Here is a 27,552-nt window from a genome sequence, read left to right on the forward strand (position 1 = left end):
ATAGATTTTACTTTGTTACAGATAATTTATTTTTAATGTAGAGTTTCTGTTTAATGGTTAGATTAAGATTTATAGTTAAGAAAAGAAATACTCGATTCTTTCCAATGAAGCTAATCCCATCATTTTTAAGTTGATTATTTAATAAATACCTTCTTCAGTAGATGTGCAAATCAATCTACACACTGATCAATGTGAATTTGAATTGCAGGAATGAGGGGTGAGTTCTATAGTTTTCTAAATGGCCCAGAAGATGAGGATGCCCATGATCTTTATTATTCTCACTGTGGCCAAATATATAGATTTTAAATTTTTATTCTTTTTCTTATGTTATTGTCAGTATTATTTTTCAATTTTAGGTGATATCTATTGGACAGGGAGCTGAGATAGTGTGGAGGATAATAATCTTGAAGGCACAGGCATATGCAGTCAGTATGTACTATGTGTCATCCCAAAGCCGCAGAGTCATCTGGGTGTGCTTGGCTGTGGTTTACAGGGATTCCTTGAAGGAATAAGCAACGTCGTCAGTCACTGAATGGAATGATCATAAATCCAAAAGATGGGAGCAATATGACTGGGAAAAAGGGCAAACTGTGGGGCAAACTGTGGGGCAAAAGCCTCAGAGATTTTTACAGGAAGGGGTAGGAATTATGTCTAGAAGGAATAATAGGGAGCAAAGGATACCATCCTGAGGTATATTTGGTATGAGATAGAAACATAAAAGCCAGACTTAATACAGTTAGTTATTGCTGCACATGTTGGGCAATAGCTCTTGGGAGTATTTATTACAGAGGAGAACTTGCTGGCCTCTGTTGCTATCTCCCTAGACCTACTGTGAGCAAGCAATAGGATCCAAATTTGGAGCTTCGGCCTTGCCTGACAGATGATGATAACCTCACTGTTTGGGATAAAATCTACTTAGTGTATGTTAATTTGGAAAATTTGTATCTGTAACTTGCCCAGTAAAAGGTAAAGTAGTGAAACTCAAGTGTGGAACCGCCATTCAGAAATGAAAGTGTTTATGAAGCTATTGAGAGCAGAAAGGATGGGTTGCCCTACTCACAAATCCATGGTGAGAACCCAAGAATTCAAGACATTCTTAAGTCATCAAATCCAGGTATGGAGAATCTAGACTAGTTTATAAACTTCTTGAGGTAAAAAGCAGAGTCTTTTTATAGCTGATCTCCAATGGATACTGCCCAGAACATAGTCAAAGTTTAAGCTAATGAGTTACCAGTGATGGTCTGGAAATTACAGCTTTTATATATATTTATTCCATTTGGATATGGAAGAGTGAAAAACAAATATTTTCTTATTTATAAAATAAATTCTACAAGAATATCATATAAGATCATATTCTCCATAAATCAATATCTAGTATTTAATATAGAATCTGTTCATTGCTTTTTATTTGAATTTTCTGGTGGGATTATTTTAAAATTAAGTTTTATGAAATGATTAGCATAAATTGCAAATACACGCAAAACTGTTTAATTACTGTTTTTAAATTATTGTATTGCTTTACCAAATCAACAGAAAAACTATTAAATAGTTGTTTAAGATACTTTTAAAAAATGTCAGTAATGATCATTAGTTAAAGCAGTCTAAAGGATATATATATTTAAAACGATGTACACTAATGTCTAAAAGGAGAATTGACTAAAATCACCTGAATATATTTTCTTAATATTATTATTTACAGAGTTACATGAGAAAGTGGACATTTAAAGCAACATCTTATACATCCTACCTTGGGTACAGAGGCTGTAATAAACATTAGTTATAAAAGAAATATATTTAATTACAATTATTTTTTATTTAAAACCTTTTCTTTTGTAGAGTCATAGAAACAATGAATTTTAAATCAGTATGTGATATTTTACAAAGCATTTCTAATACATATTCTGCTTTTAAAAGTATATTTTTAATGTTATTATTAGGGAAGAGATTCCATGAGCTTATCTCTATCTGATGATGAATTATTTTATAAATTCTATATTTTAAAATTGTGGTTTAAGAAGTTTTTTAGGTTTTTTTTGATAATCTAGAATTATATCCTCTTAAAATATTTGATTTTCACCTGTCTAAATGAGTCTTTATTAGTCTCTTCATTAGTACTCTTTCCCATTCAGACACATTCAATGATATTTAGCCATTTTATATTACCTAATTATCAGGCTGTGACATTGTTTATTCGACTGTCCTGTATCTATATGAAGCATTTTATTTAAATGTGCTTAAAATGTTGGTTTCATTTGTCCAGTTATTGCTATTTTTACCAAAATAAAAATTTAGCTACCTTGTTATTTATGGGTGGAGTTTGCAGTTTTAATTTGGTATGGAATAACAGTACAGTCAAATAATCTCAGGGTTGCCTGGTTGATTATTAAACAGATTATTAATATGGTTGAAATTTTTGAATCTGTTCTTCTGTGGCTTATGGTGTTATATATAAATATAGCTTTAGGGTATTAAGTGTAGTACCTAGCGTCTTTACATTCTTCATGCATATTTACTTTTCAGCTTGTCAAAATTTTTAAATATTAAATTCTATTTCAAATACTCCGTGATGCAGGCTGAAGGCACTGAATCATTGTAAAATATTACATTTTTATTGTATAATTACTTAAAACATAACTATGAAAACCAATACCATTGTAAATTATATATTCTGGAACAATTCTTTGCTATGTAGGGTGGGTGTGCTTTGTTTACCTAGAATCAGCCTGTTGAGTAGCATTCTTCACACCAGGGTACCTATCATGGACATGTTAACACCACACTTTCCAAGGGATAAACGAGTGAGGATAGCATCAAAGGAATCAAATTACATTTGTATTCTTTCCTAAAATTGATCTGCCTGAGAACATATCCAAGGTTATCATAGTAATTCTTCTATGTTACGAGATAAAGAAGTGTCTTTCACACATCTTCACATTGCTAGAATGCCAACCAAAGAGACCAATAGGCCTTCCTGTCCTATCTTGCATATATCTGCTAAAGGAGAGGCATGGTGCTGATACTCAGGTGTTCTGTATCATGATGGGATGTTCTGAAGTCAGAGATAAGGTAGAGCGGGGAGATGGGAACAATGGCAAGTTTCATTTAATGGTTTTGCCTTTTATTTAGCTGAATAATGTGAAAGAGTGCATTGCTCTTGAGGGAGACTCCCTTGAGAGCAAAACAGAAAGAACATCCATAGGAAATACTGAAAGCTAAAAATGGCTTTTAAAAATTTAAATGTAAGCAGTTCTTTTCAGTTATTCTCAATATTTGTTCCTAGGAAGTGTCACTGGTTTGAAACTACTTTGAAACAATCAAAGCAGTGTAGGTTAGTGACACTAATTCTTTTAAATATAACTGAATATTTCTAAGGCAACCAGACTGTTAACGATGCATTGAATAAACCCATGGATGTCACATTTCTGATGCATTTCAGAATAATTCTGTATTGTTCAAAAAGAAATTTAAAACTTACCTTATGTAATTAATTATATTATGAAATACTTAATCTAACTGATGTCAAACCTTATCATATATCATTTAATATAAAATGTTTAATATTTTGTACCTCCTATTGACAAAAAATTAAATTATATACTATTTGCAGAACCATTTCACTATGTGTATGTATATATATATAGATGTTTGTATGTATATATATACATAATATATTATGTATCATTTATTCATTATATGTTTTTTATTATATGTATTTTCTACCTCCTACTAACAAAAGAAACCCCACAATATGCCAGCTGGCTGCTCAATAAATATATATATGTAAATGTATAGATTTAATATATATTCTACTTTGCCTATAAATTATAAAATTTTATCATGATATCTAACAAAATTATTGGAGTTATTTCTTTTATATTTGCAACTTTAAAAATTATTCCCAAAAGTAAAACATCAAAATTTGGTATCCCCCTAACATGTATATTTCAGGAATATCAAATTTTTAAAAATACTCCTAGCTCCATAAACAACTAAAAATTTTACTTATATGGTACCTGACATTAGTTCAAGTAAAATAATGTGCAGCAGAATATTGGTTTGTCTTGTTTTATAACTTATTGTAAAATAAACGTATTATATTAAATCCAAATAATTTAAATATGTTGCAAAATTTATTACTTTCATAATAATTTCCTCAAAATACACACTAAAATTTTTTTTAAACTGAAAAGCAAAATTATATTTTTTTGAAAAAGGGTAAGTTTGATTTACGTAAGAAGTTTGAAAACAAAGGCTGGCTTTGCCCATTAGTTAACATGGCAAACATTTTCAAAGTAAGTGAGCGGCAGCACCAAAGTTTAGATGAAATATACCTAAAGCAAGAATTACAATTGAAACATAAAGCAATATCATTTTATCCTAAATTATTACATTATACAATTTTTATTCAGTTATAATTAACATACAATATTATATTAGTTTCAGGTGTACAAAATAGTGATTCAGTATTTTTATGCATTATGAAATGTTCACTGCAGTAAAACCAATTACCATCCATCACTATACACAGTTGCTACAAAATTATGGACTATATTCCCTATGTGTACATTACATTCCTGTGATTTTTTGTTTTATGGCTGGAAGTTTATACTTTTTAATCCCTTTCATCTATTTCGTCTGGCCCTCTCCTCGCACCACCCCGGTAATCACCAGTTTGTTCTCTGTATCTCTTGGAATCTAAAAAATAAACAAACAAAACAAAGCAGCAACAACAAAAAACAAGCAACCAAATTAAAAAATGGGCAGAGGAGCTAAATAAACAGTGTATTTTAAAACGAAGTTAAAAATATATGTCTATTCAGCATAGGCAGCTTAGCATTTTTCTATTTCTTTTTCAAAAAAAAGATACTGGTTTCTCACAAACCTAATACGATTTTTCTTTCATAGTTCTGTATTAACATTCATGTGATGTGGACTTTCCAGATTATGTAAACATTCATAAAAGTATAATTTTTACTGGGGATAGAGCTTTTTAATTTTTTGTACTAACATTTCTAAGTGCAACGTAATGGATATACTTATCTCTTTTTACAGTTTATTCTTACTTAAACCTTAGTCTATAATAAGTCTGTATGTAAGAATAATCATTACAGCATTTATGTTCTTTGAAATATGTAATTTTAGGAGACAATAATAGTCTCTTAACAAGAAATTACATTTATAATGTCACTTTCTGACATCTAGCTTTAAAGTTAAGAAAGAATACTTTTAGTCCTTCGGACCCATACATACTCATTTTTTTGGGAAGGAAAAATTGATCTTCAATTTTGGGGACATGGTGGCCTTATGAGCTAAATTATCACTTGCCTTTGTGGAAAGAGCCAAAATCCCCTGTACATTATGTTGAATTTCCTTGCTTTCCAACTACTTGCTCTTTGAACTAAGGAACCATCTTGAAGTTTGAACAGGACCCAAATATGAAGGCTGATATTCTGTGAAATTGTTCCTGATGCATGCCAATGGCAGAGGAAGAAGCTCTTCTTTACTTAGAGCAAAACAAATTACATTCTCCTTATAATCGTGTTTTAAGATTTCCCTAAAGCTCCTGGGGTTGAAAAGAGCCCAGTAAATTTAAACTCAGTTCTTTCATTGTGTATTTTTCTCACTTTATTGAAATCCACATTAGCTCTTTGCAGTCAGGGTGAATAAGGAAGAACCAGGGAATCTGAGCTTCATAAATATTCAGGACTTTAGGATTAGGCCATTCAGAAGGTTGTATCACGTCACTGGGAGTAAGATAGATGGACATGTTTCTGTGCCAGAGATTTCATTACATCCATCTTTGTTGGCAGCTTCGGTGCCTTACCCCAGGCAGAACTTTAAGTGTCTGAAAAATACTGTGAGTGAAAAAAGGAGGGAGAATGGAAAGGTGACTAAACTTGTTAAAATTCGTAGCCTCAGAATACTGGTTACCAGGTTGGCCCTAGTAACACTGTTAAGTAGATACATTAATCTTTGGACTACTCCTCTAAATAAGTCTAGATTAAAACTCAGCTCCATAACTGCACTGCTGCATATTGCCCTCAGGCTGCTCAAGGAACTCACTGCTTTATCTTCTGGTTGTCTTTCCCAATATTGATCAGACCTGTGAGGACAAGGGGCAAAACGCAGAGAGAGCAGACAGTGAGGCTTGGTGATGGGATCAGAATGAAAAAGGCTGAGGAGAGATCTGATGAATGATCCAGAGACTTACTTCTCTAAGGAGTTGCAGCTGTAGTGAACCCTGGGCCCAAAAGAGCTCATTTCTATCAAGGCAAGCAAACTGGAACCACAGTGATGGAAATGATACTGGTAACACTGGAGCCTGAAGGAGCAAGCCGATGAAAGCAAGGGATTAAATTTTGGTGCCAACATCATGGAGAATAAAAAGGCTGAGACAGGACTTCCCTGGTGGCACAGTGGTTAAGAATCCGCCTGCTAACATAGGGGACGCGGGTTGGAGCTCTCGTCCAGGAAGATCCCACATGCCGCGGAGCAACTAAGCCTGTGTGCCACAACTATTGAGCCCGCGTGCCACAACTACTGAAGCCTGGCGTGCCTAGTGCCCATGCTCCGCAATAAGAGAAGCCGCCACGATGAGAAGCACATGCACCACAACAAAGAGTAGCCGCCCACTCTCCGCAACTAGAGAGAGCCCACGTGCAGCAACAAAGACCCAGCACAGCCAAAAATAAAATAAATTAAAAAAAAAAAAAGAAAGGCTGAGATAGCTCCACTCAGGCCCAACCATTTTAAGTAGCTCCTGTTGGAGCAAGAATAATCTCAGGGTTGCTGCATTCCTATCTGGAAATAAGATTCGGTGTGTAATTGAGAAGCCTGTGAATGAGAAACTGTTAGGTTTATATGTATTCCAGATTCTTTTCAACTCTGTATGTTCCGTTTTTCAAAATCACGAGAGTTTGGTCTCTTGTGGAAAAAAGTAAGTCCAGTTAAGACATCATTTGAATCTGATGCACGGAGTTGAGAATCACTGGTAATTTTTGTTTTGGTTTTTTTTTTTTTTTTTTTTTTTAACTACCTAACATGTAGAACAAAAGAAATAGAAATTTTGAACCCTTTCAAGTTAGGTGGAATAGCATATCCCACTTTTAACTCCTGTCCCAATATTTTTCTATAGAAATGAACATGATATTTGACTGTCAATATTTTATTATAGGCATAATTGTCAATTATATAATGTCAATTTATAGTTGATATATTTTATATAAACATCTATGGATAAGTTAAGGCAAAGTATTAAAAGTGCACAGTGTTTTAAATTTTATTATTATTTAGCTTTACAGTGTTCCAGAAAAACAATATTAAAAAACCCTAACTTATTGGCACCCATATTGATCACTGTAGGAAGAAATACTTTAAAAATGCATTGGTAACATGCTTTTAAGTTTCCTCCATGTCTTTTCATGGCTTGATAGTGTATTTCTTTTTAGTGCTGAGTAATATTCCATTGTCTGGAGGTACTACAATATATTTCTTCATTCACCTACTGAAGGACACCTCGGTTACTTCCAAGTTTTAGCAATTATGAATAAAGTTCCTTTAAACAAACAACAAAAAAAACCCTACTACCTTTTGTACAAGTGTTGCAGTTTACAATACCTTTCACGTACATTTTTAAATTTCCACAAATAGTAAAATTCTGCAACTTTCTCCAACATTTCTAATAGAAAGTAAAAAGGTTGAGAAATGCAACATTTTACTGTCCCAAATTTTCAACCACACTCATTTTAGTGTTTAAATCATTTGTGCGTCGTGTCTTAAAGAACTGGTGAGATACTATCTACCACAACTTTCTATATTGTGCAAGAGTTGATAGCTTATAATCTTGCTTAAACATTTATTTTTTAATTCAGTATATATTTATCGAGTGGTTAGTATATACCAATTATTATTGAAAATTTACTGTGGAACAAAATAGACATAGTTTTTGCCCTCATCAAATTTAGAATTTAGTGAGGGAGACAAGTAATAATAATAATAGCCAATATTTTATATGATGCTTATTAGATATCAGGTGCTGCTCTAAATCCTTTACATTTTAACTTATTTTAATCCTCATGTAAATCTATGTGGTAGGTACTATTATTAACTTCATTTTACAGATGAGGAAGTGAAGTTCACACAACTAGTAGGTATGAGAATTAAATTTGAATGAAGCAGATTGACTCAAGCATTAGTTATCTTAAACACTAAGCTGCATTTTAATACATGCCAGCGATGACAATATTTTTGTATAGATCTTTTAATAGCTTATGTATGTCTAGATTTTCTGAACGAAATGCATTTTTTTTTTTTTTTTGGCGGTACGCGGGCCTCTCACTGTTGTGGCCTCTCCCGTTGCAGAGCACAGGCTCCGGACGCGCAGGCTCAGCGGCCATGGCTCATGGGCCCAGCCGCTCCGCAGCATGTGGGATCTTCCCAGACCGGGGCACGAACCCGTGTCCCCTGCATCGGCAGGCGGACTCTCAACCACTGCGCCACCAGGGAAGCCCACGAAATGCATTTTTAATTACACTAGAATACTATTGATTTATGCCATCTTTTGTACGACAATTCAAATAATCATTTAATGACCATTGCAATCCAGAAATAATGAATACTCTAAATAATACTAGTTTTTTATTTTTTCTCAGCAAAACAATGCATTATTATATCTGCTTCTCTTGTTTCCCAGCACTTCACAAGTCTGGTGCTGAGACTAATACCTCTTCAGAGACATTGGACTCTAACCCAATTGCTTATTTGGCATTAGACTTTAGAAAAACAGCCTGATTTAGGAGGGTATATTTTTTGGTTATCACCGTTGAGTTATAAAGCATGAAAACCAGAGTTTAAATTCTTTGAGTTCCTTTAATTAAAAAAATGCATTAAATTGAGTTATTTGTAGTGAGGTGGATGGACCTAGAGTCTGTCATACAGAGTGAAGAAAGTCAGGAAGAGAAAAATAAATACAGTATACTAACACATATATATGGAATCTAAAAAAAAAAATGGTTCTGAAGGACCTAGGGGCAGGACGGGAATAAAGATGCAGACGTAGAGAATGGACTTGAGGACATGGAGAGGGGGAAGTGTTAGCTGGGATGAAGTGAGAGAGTGGCACTGACATGTATACACTACCAAATGTAAAACAGATAGCTAGTAGGAAGCAGGGGCATAGCACAGGGAGATCAACTCGGTGCTTTGTGACCACCTAGAGGGGTGGGGTAGGGAGGGTGGGAGGGAGATGCAAGAGGGAGAGGATATGGGGATATAAGTATACGTATAGCTGATTCACTTTGTTATACAGCAGAAACTAACACAACAATGTAAAGCAATTTTACTTCAATAAAGATGTTTAAAAAAATAATAAAATAAAGCCTAGCATGATGAAGTATTGGTTTTAGAATGGGAGATGAATAATAACAATAAGTATCTAAAAGGAGACTTCTACTCTTTTCTCCACTTCTCATATTCACATATACTTCCCTACAGATAATGAGAAAGGGGATAGGGGAAAACCAGGACTAGTGAAAGAAGTCAGAATACACTTCCCATCTTCTTTGGAAGTAACTTGCCCCTTCTCTTGAGTGCCCCTCATATCATAATGAACAGAGTAAACACTAGTGGAGTTATAGGTAAGGTTACCAATAACTCAGGAAAACAAAGGGATCCTTTTCATTGCTTCCTGACACATTGAGCTGTCACTCTTCATTTATTTTTCCCTTCTCCATTTATCAAAATTCAAATTGACCATTGTACCTTTAAGGACCTTGGACAGTCTCACACTTGGATTGAGATACTTTGACCTCTGTGCTTTCTAAGCCACAAAACAATCTTTGAGGTTTACTGTTACCAAAATGGCTTATCATTCCAACTAGAATCTGTTGCTGAGACTTATCATGTTCTCAGGTTGGACTCTAACCTATTGGCAAAGCACATACATTTGGAGGTAAATAATGACCACTTTGACCTTCTTTGTCCCTTGTATCCAGAATTGGTTCAGTTTAAGTGAACTGTTCTTAAAGAATGCAAAAGATTAAATGAAATTTAACCTACTATACATTACTGTTATGTTGCATAAGATAGAGGCATTTACCTGTCCATAGAAATTATTGAATAACTAGAAGATAGTATTAATATAAGAAATTTTATTTTTCTTTGAAGTTTGCCGAAAACCATAGGGTAATAAATTTCCACTTACTGACTTGACTCTTTTACATTTAATTTTCCATTCTTACACAAATAGTTCTTTGCGGGCAAGAATAATTGAGGGTAAAAAATTAGGCATCATCTGCTTATGAGAAAAATATCCTTCTGAAGTCTAAATTGGTATCATGCTGTTACTCAATTGGGCAGGAGCCTGAATGGTCATCATTTCCTGGCTAAAGTGTAAGGAGACAGAACTAGCACACTGTGTAGAGGCTACATTGGATTCTTTGGGCATCTGTTAGCCAGAGACAGTGACCATAGTGATGTAACACAATCCCCAAAGAAAATGTAATGTTGCAATAAAACATGCAGAGACATTTAATTTATCCTTAAGTTTGAATTGTAGGCGCAGAAAATTTTTCCTTCTTCCTGTCTAGGTTCTATGGCTGGTCTAATAATTAAATTGATATAAGACAGATTAACGGGAGAAAAATAAACATTGTTCATACATACGGGAGCCACATAAAAATATGAGACTTAAAGGGCAGCCAGGTAATTGAGACATATATAAATAACATCCTGAGCTAAGGAAAATAGGAGGGGTCTGAGTATACAAAAGGAAGGAAGGCTATTTCACAGGAAGGGAGAGTAGGCGTTTGGAAAACAAAGAGTGTCATGTTATGCAGATAAGTTTCTTGGTATCTCTGGTAATAGCTCTCTCCTTGGTACAGGACCCCTTTCCAATGTAAATTTAGGCGGTTGAGGGGAAGATTAACAGCTTTTCCTGCTGGGCTTTTTCTTTTTTTTTTTTTTTTTGCGGTACGCGGGCCTCTCACAGTTGTGGTCTCTCCCATTGCGGAGCACAGGCTCCGGACGCGCAGGCTCAGCGGCCATGGCTCACGGGCCTAGCCGCTCCGCGGCATGTGGGATCTTCCCAAACCGGGGCATGAACCCGTGTCCCCTGCATTGGCAGGCAGACTCTCAACCACTGCGCCACCAGGGAAGCCCCTGCTGGGCTTTGATTGCATTTAGCTGAAAAATAATCCTTATGCCAAAGAGATATATTTTGAGGTAGTGAAATCTGCTCCCTTTCAGAATCATCAGAAATAAATTTCTTTTGTCTTCTGTAAGCAAAGAAATGTATGTGTGTATGACTTTACAAGGTTAGCTGTGCTTGTCTGCACTTCCTGTACAGAGATACTAACAGTCTTCAAGTAATCATCAGTTAAAAATAGTTGATGATGTTCCTGCAAAACAACGTCTATGTAAGTCATTATATTTCATCATGAGCTGTAGAGATTTGTGTCTGTGTGTGTGTGTGTCTGTGTGTGTGTGTGTGTTTTAATCCACAACTCCCACTTATAAGAGATCTGAGGGGATCTGCCCAGAGCAGTGGGGCTGTCTTAGTTTACATAAAGCTGAAGTGCAGAATCAGGAAAATAGAAAGTTGGGACTATTCTTGAGACTGTGAAATTGAGCAGGACCCTGGGGGAACTTTCGAGGTACAAAAGCCCCAGCCCCCAAAATTCTGAAAGAGTAGAGGAATCTCAGCACGTGTTTCCTGCCAGGATCCTTGTACCGTGGTTTGTACCCAAAGCACAGAATCCCCAGTGCCTGCTTTTGTTGATGTCTATAGAAAATGCTGGCTGGTCTGGACACATTTGCCCCAAACTCCAACTGTGCATGAAAACTTCAGAATATTTTAAAAGTTCAAATTTATTTTCTCTTAGGAGCAGGAAGAAAATACTCCTTGAGAGGGTGTTAGCAAAGGAAGGTGAGGGTAGGGAGAACCTTAATTTGGATCCTCTTTTAGTTGAAATGCAACCTTTAAGAAACTTTTGACAACCATTGACCAGAACTTTATGTAAATTGCTTCCCTATATATCAGCTGTTTTTGGAAGAAAAACCCATCCACTTCTTAGAACTGTCTTGATTTTTCAGCAATTTAAACTATAATATAGTTCTGTGTAGAGAATGTCACTGTAGTTTTGGGTGTATATGTGTGTGGGTGCTGATAATTTTATATTTTCATTGGGAGTGGAAAAGGAAAACAATTCAAGGTGAAAAAATTATTCTTAAATATTCATTTTTATAAAACTTATTAAAGAATTTTGTTATAACAAAAAAATAAACACTCTGAAATATATTGTCATCATTTTTTATTTATTTTTATTGAAGTATAATTGATTTACAATGTTGTGTTAGTTTCAGGTATACAGCAGTGATTCTGCTGTATATACATGTATATACAGGTATATACATGTATATACATGTATATATATATATATATATATATATATATACATGTTCTTTTTCAGATTCTTTTTCCTTACAGGTTTTATAAACTATTGAGTATAGTTCCCCATGCTATACAGTAGTAGGTCCTTGTTGGTTATCTATTTTATATATAGTAGTGTGTATATTGTTAATCCCACAAGAAAAATCTCTAATAAACAACCTAACCTTACACCTGAAACAACTAGAGAAAGAAGAACAAACAAAACCTAAAGTTAGTAGTAGGAAAGAAATCATAAATATCAGAGCAGAAATAAATTGAGACGAGGAAAACAATAGAAAAACTGGTTCTTTGAAAAGACAAAATTGATAAACCTTTAGCCAAACTCATCAAGAAAAAAAGGGATAGGGCCCAAATCAGTAAAATCAGAAATGAGAAAGGAGAAGTTACGACCGACACCACAGAAATACAGAGGACCATAAGACACTACTATAAACAACTATATGCCAATAAAAGGGACAACCTAGAAGAAATGGACAAATTCTTAGAATGGTGCAATCTCCCAAGACTGAACCAGGAAGAAATAGAAAATATGAACAGACCAATTACAAGTACTGAAATTGAATCTGTGATTTAAAAACTCCCAACAAAAAAAAGCCCAGGACCAGATGGCTTCACAGGCGAATTCTATCAAACATTTTGAGAAGAGTTAACACCTTCCCTGTTGAAACTATTCCAAAAAATTGCAGAGGAAGGAATACTTCCAAATCATTCTGTGAGGCCATCATCACCCTGAAACCAAAACCAGACAAAGATACCACAAAAAAGAAAATTACAGGCCAATGTCACCAATGAACATAAAAATTATCATCATTTTTTAAAGTCTAATTCTCCTTTACTTTCATCTATTTTTATTTTTGCTTAAGTGAAACTTATTATGAAGTGTAACCAACATTCCTGGACTTACCTCCCACTTTAAGGTTACCTCCCTTTCGTGTATTTGGGGAAAAGTGGAGGGAATATGTTTCCCTCTTGCCTTTTCCTGAGTGGTGATCTGCATCCCAATCTTTTTGAGATTTGTCTTCTTTCACTTTATGTTTTTCCCCTCCAGGATGGATCCCTGCTCATTACAATTCTGGTCATAATCTAGAACTCATTCCCTTTTGGTCGGCTGCTGCTGGGTGCACAAGAGCTAAGGCTAAGGGGAACCCAGGTTTCTTCTACTACTGTTATTTTTTCTGTTCTCTGATGTGCAAGCTTTCACCTACCTTGCAGGAAACCCCATCATGAAACAACATGGATTGTCTAATTCCATAAATCACCACCTTGTCTAAACAGTGTATTTCCCCAGTTAAGTTAGGCTAGGAGGCTCTGACAGGATTACCCAGGCAGAATGGCCTTTTGAACCTAATCCTTCAGAAGATTCTAACTCGTGTCTGATCTTCCTGTATGAGTTCTAGAATCTCTCTTTTATTCCTCTGAGTACCCAGTGGATATCTGTGGAATATAAACACACACACACACACACACACACACACACACACACCTCTAAAGGAAAAATATTATTCTCAATGACATATTTAAGGCCTTTTTCAATCACAATAGATGTAACATTTCATATAAATTTTTAATTTAGAAAATTTCATCCCATTTCTATATTCAAATTAATCCCTAACAGGAGTAAGAAATTATTTCTTAAGGATGATTCCCTTAGCACATGCAAAGACTACTCTAAATCTTTGGCATTTTACTTACTTTATCAGGCTGAGTTATACAAGGCCCCAATCTTCTCCATAGCTTCTGTTTGTTTAAATAGGAGGGAGGAAGCAGAATGGTATTGGCAGGGGAGAATTCTGAGGGTTTTTTTAAATTAACTTGTAGAAGATTTAACCCTGTAGATGACCTGAAAAGGTCATTTGCCCACCCCTAGGACCAGACAAGTACTGTCTAAAACTAGTATAATGTGAGCCACATATGTATTTAAAATTTTTTGAGTAGCCACATTAAAAAAATGTAAAAAGAAGAATACAAAATTAATTTTAATAACATGTATTATTTAACCCCAAATATCAGTCAGGGCTTAACCAAAGAAGCAAAAGTAGGAAATTATACAGGTATATTAAGACATTTATTACAAGGAATTGGCCTGTGTGGTTGTGGGGACTGGCTGAGCCAATGAGAACCCATAGGACAGGCAGTCAAGAAGTGAAGATCATGGGTGAGCTGGAGCCCACGGGCATGGACCAATGCTGTCATCCACCCAAAGAATTTCTTCCCTCTCCCAGGAAACCTCAAACTTGTTTTTGAGACCTTCCAGTGGAGTCAGACAAGCCCACCCAGATGATCCAGAACCACCTTATTTAAAGCTAATGAACTAGGCATTTTAATTACATATGCAAAATACCTTCACAGCAACTTCTAGATTAGTGTTCATTTGAATGATTTGGGATAGTAGCCTAGCCAAGTTGACATATAAAAACCATCACACTCAATATGTCCAAAATAATATCATTCTATATGTAATTAATATAAAAATTATTAATGAGGTATTTTACATTCTTTTTAATATTAAGTCATCATAATTCATTATGTACTTACACTTATAGCACATCTCAATTTGGACTAACCACGTATCATGTCTTTAATATGTACACGTGTCTAGTGGACACTGCATTGGAAAATGTAGGTCTAGACAGTGACAAAGAGTGATTGGACTGTTGCTCTAAAGATACAAGTTCCCAACAGGAGTCATTTCACAATATCTAAAGACATTTTTTATAGTCATGACTGGGGATGGGGATGGGGGCTAGAAGCATCTAGTAAGTAGGGATGCTGCTAAATACTCTACAGTGCGCAGAGTAGCCCCACTCCACCTCCAAGTAACAATTTCCCCAATCTAAAAAGTCAATAATGCTAAGATGAAGAACCATGCTTTGGAGTAGGATTTGGAGACATAGGGAGGAGATTACTAATAATAATAATGAGGAGAAGGAGAGAAGCTGGAAGCTGGATGTTTCTAAGCCCTTGGGATATCTTTCCTGGTACCTTGAAGTCTTTTTTTCACAAATGTAATTGAATATCTTAACTCTTTTGTATCTCTATTGCCATTTTCAAGGTCAAGGATGAGATAAGGGTAGAGGAGTGGCCTTATAAATAGTATGACTGATTAATGGGGAAAATGAGGGGAGGAACTCTTCACAGTGGTGATTATCTCTTTAACTGGTGAATGAAAGTCAGTAACTGTCTTTTCTGAAGATATTTAGGATTTTCCTATAGTTGGTCTTGATTTTAGACTTCTAGAAAAATTATAAAAATGCAAATTCAAATCTACAAATGGAGAATTTAGAATATATACAGTAATTAGCACCATCTCAGACCATCTGTGGAATAAAGTTGTGATAAATAAATAAGTAAAACTCATTAACATTTTTCTAAGAAAAACCATGGTATTTAAGATTAAGTCACTTTTCAGAGGTAGTAATCATATTTGTAAACTCTAATCTCAAATTTACTTCTATCCAAATTAACTGCAACTTCAGAATTAACTTTATTTTCTAAGCCTTGGCAATGTATGTTTACTGAAACCAGCAGCAGATTGAATATATTTGTTAAAACCTGATATTTAGAAAAAATGTAACAACTAACATTCTATGAAATGTGTCATATCTTCATGCAGTAATTATTGGTTAAATGCAATGCCAAATTTTGATTATAGACATAGCTTAGAGTCAATACTTCTGAGATATATTTCCTATTAGATAGTTGTTACAGTTCATTTCACAAATTCTTAATTTAATATGTAAAAACTAAATCTTCCTAAATCTAAATGATATTTTTTACTAAGGAGTCTTAATATGCATTGAGAGTAATTGAAATAGAACATAATTATAATTTGTGATCAGATTCAGCACTGAAAACAGTGGCAACATTTATTGATTTAAGTTTTTAAGCTTTTTCAATAACTAAATTTTAGGTAACTCCAATTTTTTCCTTGTTTCAATAGATGAGGGATTTATGTGGCAGTATGTTACAATGACTCTTTCCTTTTAGATACCTTTAAATTTGTTGGCTAAAATAATTTAGACTTCATGCTGGAATTATAATGGTTAGGTCATAGCTATGATTTATATTTTGCACATTTTCAAAAAGAGTTTTTAAAAGTATATCCTATTTTTTCCTAGAAATACACAAAGAAAAGACTGAGAAGCAGGAGAAAACTGAAAGGAAAATACAAACTAAAGGTAAGTGTTAAATTTTGTGTTTATTCTTATTCTTATTCAGGATATATATTTTGTATATTTACATGAGAAAATGGAAAGTTTTCATATTTTGTGCTCTTTTGCTTTAATTGTTGATAGTGTTTAAGTAAGTTTACTTCTAAGTAAACCGCAGGTATAAATATATAATATTTAATTACTGGAATCAAAATAACTTCAAAATGTGTTACAATCTTTCAGTTATTTATTGATACAGTTGGCTTTTGCTTACTGAGATAGTACCACAAACATATTTTTTGACTTATTAGCAAACATTTTTCCTTCTTTAATCAGTTAATATAATAGATCAGAGTTCAATTTTTTTTAACTGGAATTTTTTTATGCCATGCTGTACCTTTAAAATCTTTGTCATAGAAATGCAGTCATTATACTATCTCACTGAAGACTGCTATGGCCCCAGAGCTTGCTTACTCAGCCTCAAGGGGTAGATGGACAGTGACAACATTATGATTAATATCCTTTTCAACTCAACTAAATCTAGTAACTGAAATCTTGCATTAGAGGGACATTACTAATGGCCAGCAATGTCTTGCTCATCTTACAAGCATCACTTTTCTAAGAGTGACCCATGTAGTCATAAAACTTAAAAAGAAAACTCACAGGAAGCACAAACATTCGATAGGACATGTTTCTAAATATGCCCAAGTTTCCCAATGGCCAGTCTCACGTGATACCGGGTGAGTTAAGACAAAAATTAAAGTCTCATTATTACTGTATTTGTGTGATAGAGCTGAAAATGAAAGAATTTTCCTAGGATAAAAATTGAACGTTGTCTAATATTTATTATGTCAAAAACTGACTAGTACAAAATTACCTGCACCAACATCAAAGTTGCCAGTAATAGTTTCAAATAATAGAAGTTCTAATTAACCTGAAATTATACCAATACATGAACCTACATTAAAATACCATGTTTTCTTTTTTAATATACTTCATGAACTTCCTTTTTGTGAAGAGCTCAAATCATTCTGCAGATATTATGTCTTTAATCCTAATATTTGAATTAGTTCCAGATTGGTCAGCCAATCCTTATACAACCAGGGACAATGAAGTTTACTCAACTGAAACCTATTTATATTTGTACTCAGGGAACTAATGTCTTATTTCTGTTCCTTTTCCCTTTTTTTTCGTTCTTAATTCCTTTGGTCAGGGAAATTGGACACAGCTCTTGGGTACGGATTGACTAAGCTAGCCATCACTGAACTGGTTATGTGTTTCTATCTGCTGGAGGTTAAACAGAAATTCAATTGGTTCCACATGATTGGGGAGTCTGCTGTTTTATCTTGCAGACTGTACTACTAATTTAATAGCAATGCTCCTGGAGTGGATGTTGTGATGCAGATGGTACCATTTGCGTTTTGGACTTGGCTCTATTAGAATCCTGCTGTTAAAAGACTGAGCAGTGGGCTGTAGAGAGGGTTTTTTAAACTAGTGAGTCTTGCATAATTAAAACAGTGCATTTGGCTGAAGTTTAAAATAAATTCCTCAAAGGCTGGGCTAGAGATTGGTACCTGAATATATTTCCTGAATAGATCAAATATAGTTTGGGAAAGTGAATGTTTCTCAAGAAAGAGAAAATGGAGCTTCAGCTGTTCAACAGTGAAATGGGCTTCAGAGATACTTTTTTCCACATTTTTTTGTGTGAATATGAACAAAAATTTCATTTTACTGCTTAGTTTCCTCATACAGGTAGAATAGAATAATGCCTGCTTTCTATTCCCAAGTAGTTCAGTGAAAATAAATGTGGTTTTATAGCTGTTCCTATGTCTAGATAAATACATGTTTTCTCTATGCCACATTCTGTCAGTTATGGTTATATATGATGGATAGTTAGGAATTTAAGTTGTTATCAAAGCATTTTGAACTCTTATAAGAAAAGATACACTATATCCAAGGTAATAGTAGCCCGAAATGATTATAGAGAAGCCAGCAAATATCAGAGTATAAAGAGATCTATTATGCAGAAGCTGATGTATTAACTTCTATCACACAAAATGTCTTCATCCTTCCGTATTCTTTGTCCTGAAAATTAACATCACGATTCACCCAAGTTATTCAAGCTAAAAAGCTAGGAGTCATTTTGGCCAGTAGTGGTACTCAATCCTGACTGGACTTTAGAATCATCTGGATAGGTTTAAAATATATATATATATATATTCATGTGTGGACTCCATCCTGGTTCCATTAATGTTTGGGAGGTAAGGCTAGAATTCAAGTCAACCTCTTCAGATGAGTAGCCATCTCATTAATATTCTCAATTAAGCACCTAGCCTGGAGTTCAAGTATATCCCACAGAGGTTCTCTTTGACCAACCAGTATGTTAACATAACTTATACCTGGATGTCTTTAGGTGGGACCTGCACCAATCTCCTCCACTCTCATCACTACTGGAGTAGACATTTATTTATCTGCTTTATCTCTGAAGGCATTTGAGTTCCAATCCCTGCCATAGACTTGTTGGTCTCTTTCAATACCAAAGTCCAATCCTGCATGGCCCTTTGTCATCCTCTCTCTTAATTATAATTTAGTCTATTCTCACCTCTCCTCTCCCATTACTATCCCCTCTACAGTCATCTCCCAATTAGGTTATGACAGTTACTTCTTAACTGATTTCCCTGCATTAACCCCTGAAAGCCATGCTAATCACGCTCCGGGCTTAAATCCATTTGTTGTTGTCACAGTGCTTTAGAGATAAAAGCCACACTGTCATGACATAAAAGGCCCTTATCATATGATCACTGATAGATAGCCAGTGGTCAGCTTTGTCCACTTTGCCACTTACCTTCCCTACTCTGCAAGCTCATCCACCTCCTGCATTCCCAGCTCTCCCCCTGCTCCCCTCACCACCTCACTCCACATCCCACCAACACCTCCCATGCCATAGGCAGGCTGAACTTTTGGGCAGCTCCTAAGCCAGCACTGCTGCTGTCTCATAACTCTGTGCTTTTATATACCTGTTCTCTCTGACCATCGGCCACTTGGCAGGCTTCTGCTCGTTTCTTTGATTCTCAGATGGAACATCTGTTCCTTCAATAGGCCTCCTTTGCTGTCCCTCACTCTGTGGGCATTCAGGTACTCCCTCCTTGCTACAGTTACATCCTTGCTTTCAGCCTTTAAAGCATTTTGACACCAAATTTTAATTGTGAGTATATTGATCTAGCTCACTGAGGGCAGGAACTGTGTTTGTCTTTTTATATGTTCTAGGTTGATGTTGACATTTACGATTGTGTGTTTCCTTATTCGTGAACAAAGAGATTCAGGCTCGGTGGTCTCTCAGCTTTCTATCAGCTCTGAATTTGTGTCCTTATATTAAATTAAAAATCATTCTAATATCTAGCAAAGTGCCAAACAGATGAAACACATTCAATGCATGTTGAAATAATTAATGAATGAATTAATAAAGCATTCATTTCCTCTATTTTGTTAATATTTACTTGATTCCTATGGAGAACTCTTCCTTTGACAATCTGTGTTTATTTTCAAGTGTATACAATTATGTGGCTTTAATTGGGCCATTGTACTGTCAAATTTATTTGGTCAGAGGCTGAAGAATTTGGCAGTGAGCTCCATATTAAAACAAAAGCTATCTGTAACATGTAATCATAAACACCCACAATAAATGTATAATAGTATAGGTTAAAGTAACACAGATTACTTTGGACAATTTGGAAAGTGCAAAAAAAGAAAGATACAAGCAAAACTCAGTTCTCCAGAGAAAAATAGTAATTTATTTTTTTACTTTCCTCTGCTTTTTCCCTCCATGTGGTTACTCTTTTATTGCATATTGTCTTGTTTCTTTTTCAATTGCAAATTCTATTGTTGGTTTCAGACACCGTTTAGGCTTCTATTTAACTATTAAACATGTCAGTATACTCATAGAACAGAGTAAACCAGAAAAGACTAGAACCTGGTGATAAACATATAACTAGATGAGAGAATTTTGTCTCTCTAGGATGGCTCCTAGCCAAAAGTAGGGCCTTTTAGGCATTCAGAGCAGTAGGTGTCTGCTACATCCACCTAGGTTATCAGGTGTTTCGCTGAAGAGCTGACCCCTCAGGCACAGTGAGGAAATTTACACAGCAGAGTGTGTGCTGATGAATGGCATGTAGTTGACATCTGAGTGGGCCAGTTGGTGGGAATGGGGGAGTGTCCTGGCAGACAGATGGTGTAAATAGAAAAACTTGCTATAGCTGTTAGGCAATAATACACGTTAATTTATTTATTGCACTTACTTTGTTCCAAACACCATACTGGGAACTAAGATGCCAACTCAGATGGCTAGGTCAGGGGTCAGTCCTCAAGGAACCAGGTGGGAACTTGGTTAAAGGAGCACAAGAGAAGCCCAGTGACTAGTGTTAGTGTTCGTTTCCTAGGGCTGTTGTAACAAAGTACCAAAAACTGGGAGGCTTAAAATAACAGAAATGTATTGTCTCACAGTTAGAGAGGCTAGAAGTCCAAAGTCAAGGTTTTAGCAGGGTTAGTTCCTTCAGAGGGCTGTGAGGGAGAATCTGCAGGCCTTTCCCAGCTTCAGGGGCGTTTGCTGGCATTCACTGGCTTGTAGATGAATCACTCCAGTCTCTGCCTTTCCCTTCAAATGGTGCTCTCCCTGCATCTCTGTCCCTTCTTGCTGTGCATATTTGTCTCTGTGTCCAAATTTCCCCTTTTCATAAGGACACCAGTCATATTGGATTAGGAGCCACCCTACTGACCTGATTTTAACGTGATTACCTCTTGTAAAGACCCTATTTCCAAATAAGATCACATTCTGAGGTACAGGAGGTTAGGACGTCGGCATATCTTTTCTCGCTAACGTAATTAAACCCATAACAGTATCACATGCACAAAGTCAGGGGAACATTTTTCAAAAGGGTTAATAGAGAACACTCATCCTGATTGACTGGTTTAGGATCCTTTCTGAGGGACAATTAAAGGACCGGAATCATAGGCTGGCAAAGGCATAGGGCTGAAGATGAGGCTCAAAAGCCAAAGAGGGCAGGACGTTAAAATGTGTCTAAATATCCTGGAGCCCTTTGTGAAAATGCTCTCAGAGCCCACAGGTTAATTTAGTTAGCCTGTGTTGTATAAATTTACTTCTGCCTCCTCTCAGCTGTACTTAATTTTCTCCGTAAAGTACAAAATATATTTTATTTTCTTCTTTGGCTGCTGTGAATGATAAACCTGTAAAATGAGAACGGAAGGCCCTATACAAAGCTATGTATCTCCTTCTGCATAGCGATTGTTTGCTTATGAGGAAATCATTATGGTTCTGACTATGGCCATGTAGCCCCAGGTGAAGGGGCAATTACCCATACAATTACATCAGACTTGAAAGTAAAACTAATCCTTTAGAATTAAAAAAATCTATTTTGTGATTGAAAGCATATGTATCAGATGAGCTTTGTAACTTTAGGTAATTTGCCTAATCTTCACTTTAATACATAAACAAATGTAATTTTATTATGAAAAAGAAGTGTGTGCATTATTGTAGGTTAGATTGTAGATAACATGCTTGGAGAATCTAGTCAGTACACTTCGGCTCATAAGAACAAGTCTGCCCAGGATGTGGGATGGACAAGGCAGCATAATCTTGTGGGGAGAGTACTAGTTTAGCAACATAATAACTGAATTCTTCTTCTACTCTGCCATGGACACTTATGTGGCTGTATTTTCTTATCAATGGACAAAGAACTTCAGGCTAATAGATCTCTTAGGTTCCTATCAGCTCTAAAATTGTGTACTTATATTAAAGTAAAAATGATAAATTCTTCCTTTAAGAAGAATGAATAATACAATCTTTGAGAATTTTCTCTACTCAAGAATGCTTTTCTACTGAGTTCATCATTATCATATAAAGTGTGTAGATCATTTTGTCTTAGCACAGAATGGAAATTCGACAAAAAAAGAAAAAAGAAACACAGAGATATACACTAACCAAGAGTACATCTGGCATTTTTGTTTAGTGGTGGCTAAAGGATAATTATTTTAAATGGTTTAAAATGAATATGTATCTTGCTCTTTCATAAAAAATGATGAATTGAAACGTGTGTATATGAATTTTATGAAACTGTTTAAAATGTTGACCTATTTAAAATTTATAGACCACTTCAGGGCTAATACCTCTCTCAACAGCAGTGCCAGAAATCTGAGAAACAGAGAAATTAATTAAAGGAAAAATCAGCAAAATCTATTACAGGTAGCTGTGCTCCCCAAAGTGTTTTCTAATGCAAAGGTGTAGTTGTTACGTGCTTATCTATCCAATTCCTTTTGCTTCATACACTCAAGCTTAGTCCAGTCCAATAGCTCTGGAGTCAAATACGAGGTTCCAGAGTTTCACTTAATTAAATTTTCTTGCTAACCATCAATTGAAGAATAGAGTAGCCTATACAAATCAGTACTTTAAAACTTTTGATGCCAACACTTTTGAGTTTTGAACTCAGAGCAGAGAGATCTGCAAAGGATTCTGACAACCTGGCCCCTAATGCCTGCTACTTGGCCCCTTGAGCGTGTTTTGCCCGTTAGGAACCCAGGGTCAGGCACACTCTGAGCTCTGATACACTTCAGAAAAGGACACAGAGCCCGCCTGGGGGGTTGCCAGGGCCAAGAGCTGTGAAAGCACAGAGCACAGCTGGCAGAGTACTGGAGAGAGAACATATGGGGAGGGTGAGACGTGCTTCAGAGTTGAGCTGAGCTGAGTGTTCTGGCCAGGGAAAGGTCAGAGTCTGGGCAAGTGCAGGAACAGCAGGGCCATGCCAACTCAGATGGCAAACATCAGGGCCATTCCAACTTGTGTATTCCATTTGTTTTTAATTATCAGCATGCCGAAGGGAATTTTGTTTTTTGTAAATAAGGATGACAAACAAAGTAAGCTCTAGCAGGTGCAACAAGCTTATTTTGTCCTGAGCTAAAACTATCCTAGCTAAGATGTAACTTACCAAACAGAGCTGGTGACGAGGAAGGTACTTTTTTCTCCTTTCATATGAAAACTTCTGTGAGTTCTAAGCAAAGAGATGCATGAGCAAATGTAATTGTTGCAGCAAATTATTTTTGTTTTAGAGGGATTATTAAGGCAGTTATTGATGGTGGCACTATTTTGATAAAAGCAATTTCAAAGCTTAGTGTTTGAGCTCAGTCTTGCCAAAGTTTGAAGTTTCCATCCAAGAAGCTTCAGTGGCTCCCTGCCATGTTGAACAGCTCCCTAGAGCATGTGGTTCCAGCTGCTTCACTAAGCAGTATTATGGTACCATTTCTGAGGAGGATAATGAAATTCCAGCATACAGCACTGTGTCTGTAAATCAAAACTTCGACTGCGAGGAACTGGATTTTTCCCCAGGGTAACAGGAATAAGGCATTAATATGCTAATTTGAGCCTGAATTCAGACCCCTTACTCTTCTGATTTTGTATTAATTCTCCCATTTATACCCATGCACACGTCAATCGGAAAATCCTTTAGTGGAATGGACAACCAGCTGTTGGAGGTGGCTGAGGTCTGGTCCTTCACAGAGGCAGAAACACAGATTAGGTTTTCTCCTGGGGGTCTTGCCAATCAGCTTTTCGAAAGCACAGCTTATCTCATGCAAACTTCCTTTCCCCTAGAGAAACTTTAAAAGAGGCTTTGTTTTTGCCAAGATTTTCTTTTGCTTTTCAGCTTAATTAATAGTGAGCCAAAAGAACCGAAGTAAGCTATCTGTGGCCATGTGTGAGTGCTGATGTCCTGCTCTTATTTTGTGAGATTTTTATATTGAACTTAGAAACTTAGAAAACCCAGAAGAACCATTGAATGCGGAAAGGAAAAATAATGTCTAGATGATCTACGATTTTTTTTTCTCTTCTGTTTCTCACTGGGTTTAAAGAAATTTTAACAAATTGTAAAATATTTAAATGATTGGAAGCAAGCAGTGTGTATTATATCCATACAAATCATCAGTAAATAGAATTGTACTAGAAGATGAAAATAGCTCTTCTTATAATATTTTAGAATTTCCCTTGTTCAAGAATATCTATTAAGAGTCCACTGTGAGTCAGACACCATGTGATGAGCCAGGATACAAAAATAAAACAATATGGCATAGCCCCTAAAGAGAGTTCACCTTCTTGGAAGTCAGATTTATGAACAATTGCTGTATTATTACTTAATGGATAAGATAGAATTATGCACATGGTGCAGTTGGCATATGGAATAAGTAGAGATCAACCAACCCTCTGCAGAGGAAGAGACATTTGAGCCAGGACTGAAAGGGTACATGGAACAGAGGAAATGTGGGTGTGGGAAATCTAAGTGAAGGCACAAGCAGACAGAGATGCAAAGGCATTAGGAGGGCATGTGGCATGTTTATGGAATCCCAAACATTTTGTTATAACTGGAATGTAAAGTTCAAGGGGAAATTCCTGGTAGGTAAGATTGGATTGATAAGCAAATGTCAGATCACTAAAACAATGAAATATTTTTATATTTGATATAGCACCTACCATGTGACAGATTACCATGCTAAGCAATGAGGGAGATACTAACACTTGTATCAGATCAATGGTATGATCAGATTTTCATGTTAGAAAGGCTACTCTGAGACTCAGAAAACTCAAAATATAAGTGTTCAAGACACTATTCAGGATATTAGTGTAATAACATTTATAATAATAATATGCCCAAGAAGGACATCATAGTCCCACTTTTGAAGTGGTCTCTTTCCCCTTTCTCCTTCCTACTCCCCTACTAGGTTAATTTCTTCTCATCTTTCACATCCTCAAATATCATTTCTACCAGCAGACCTTCCCCAAGCACACAGACTAGATTGGGTCTCATTTTATACATTGATATGCTACCCTGAATATTTTCTTCACAGCAATTATTCTAACTGCGATTAACTACCTTTGGGATTATTTGTTTAGTATCCATCATCCATTAGCTTGTTGACATCATAATGATAGGGATGAAGTCTGTCTTGCCTAGCGAAGTCTTTAGCACATAGCTGGTGCTCTTTCTATATTTTCATGTAAATAAATGATAAGTAGGGAGTGTAATATTGGATAGAAGAAGATGGGTAAAAGGAATATTTAATAGGTAGGATTGCAAAAGCTTGGCAAGTGGACAAAAATGAAAAATAAAAGATGAATCCTGGATGAGTCCCAAGTTTCTAGTTTGGATAATTGGAGGTACCACTGATAAGAGCTATGACTGAATTATGGGGGAAGATTATAACTTAAATTTGAGCCCTACTATATTAATTAATTGAATCATAGCTCATATTGAATTAAATTTTGTTTTCTTTGAAAGGGTTTGGTGTCATTCCAGTTTCATTCCAGTATATTTTCGAAACCTACTTGCATGGAAATCTCCTGTAGAAGATAAACATATACTATGTAGGTTGAGTGTTCTTTGCCTCAGGTTCAGAAGATTCTTTCTGTATTTTTGTCTTCACAGTTTTGGTGTTCCTCCAGTATTGAGCTGGGCTTCTTTGGCAGATAGCATAATACATTTTAAAACTTTTCCAATTCATTAAATTGAAGTTAAAGATTTGGAAAAGTTGAGGGGTAGTCTTTGCAATCAGACCTGGTTTTGGTATGAGTTTGTCCTTGGTTATGAAATAAAAATAGAAATTTAAAATATCTATAATTATTTTAACATTTAAACCTGTGTAAAACCTCATGCTAGTTAAAGAAAGATTTCCAAAGGCAGTAGATAAGTTTTTGACATCAAACACTGCCATTCAATCATCTTATCTTTTATTCTTTTTATTTAAATGAAAAATATTGTGTATTTCTTTCCAGTTACACACAAAGAGAAAGAAAAAGACAAAGAAAAAGGAAAACCTGAAAAGAAAGGTATGGAGTTATTCTTATTGTGGTTTTTACTCATTGGTCTGTCACCGTTTGACCATTTCTTCTTTGTGTCCAAACTTAGATGACCATGAATTAATTTTTAAAAATTGTATTATGATAATTTTCCTTAGAATTGAATGTGAAAAGAACAATTTCTTGGTTGAAGGAAATAAAATACTTAAGACTCTCAAACTGTTACCAATTTACTTTCTGGAAATGTATCAGTTTTTCCCCTGGCAATTCTGAGATTGCTTTAGCCAACAATGAGGATATTATTTCAGAAAATAATTGCCTATTTGATAGGTAAGGAAGTGTACTTTATTACCTTAACTTGCATTCTGTGATTATATATTAGACTGGACTTAAAACTGTTTTAGTTTTTATTTGTTTAGAATAAGCAATGCACACTCATTGTTTAACACATAAAGGTACCTTGCAAAAAGCTTTCTCCTGCCTTGCCCACACACTCTGATCCCATTCCTTATCTACCGACACATACACACAGTAAACCGCTTTTATGAGCTCTATGTGCATCTTTTCAGAAATTCATTATGCATTTAGAAGGCAATATACATTATTGTCTCTCCCTATTTTTACACAAAATTTAGTCCTATGTTCTGTCTTTATAACAATGTACCCTAGAGATCTTTCCATATCAGTAAATAGATATTTCCCTCATTCTTTTTAAAAAGCTGCATAGTATTTAAATAGAGATATTTTCTTCCACTATATCTTTTAATTGCTTGTTATTTGTAGATTGAGGGATCTGAATGTGATTTTTAGTGATACATATTTCTTGTATAACTCTTCACACTCACTGCCCATTTCTCCTGATGATACATGTATGTGTCATTTGGGTGTACATCACTGATCTGTTACGTTTACAAATATATTTCTTTTTTTTTTTTTTTTTTTTGCGGTATGTGGGCCTCTCACTGTTGTGGCCTCTCCCGTTGTGGAGCACAGGCTGCGGACGCGCAGGCTCAGCAGCCATGGCTCACGGGCCCAGCCGCTCCGCGGCATGTGGGATCTTCCCAGACCGGGGCACGAACCCACGTCCCCTGTATCAGCAG

The 27,552-nt window shown here is 35.6% G+C and overlaps 1 protein-coding gene across 17 annotated transcripts in view; it reads left to right on the top strand.

Moving 5' to 3' along the window:
* TRDN (triadin) overlaps positions 1-27,552 on the top strand; it is a 373,079-nt gene that overhangs the window by 79,923 nt on the left and 265,604 nt on the right. For all 17 annotated transcript variants that reach the window (XM_067702211.1, XM_067702214.1, XM_067702210.1 and 14 more), the window contains exons 5-6: positions 16,567-16,626; positions 26,429-26,482. In XM_067702211.1, coding sequence (XP_067558312.1) covers positions 16,567-16,626; positions 26,429-26,482 — 114 coding nt within the window. The remainder of the gene's footprint in view (positions 1-16,566; positions 16,627-26,428; positions 26,483-27,552) is intronic.

The sequence above is a fragment of the Pseudorca crassidens genome, chromosome 13, assembly GCF_039906515.1.
Source record: "Pseudorca crassidens isolate mPseCra1 chromosome 13, mPseCra1.hap1, whole genome shotgun sequence".
Classification (NCBI taxonomy): domain Eukaryota; kingdom Metazoa; phylum Chordata; class Mammalia; order Artiodactyla; family Delphinidae; genus Pseudorca; species Pseudorca crassidens.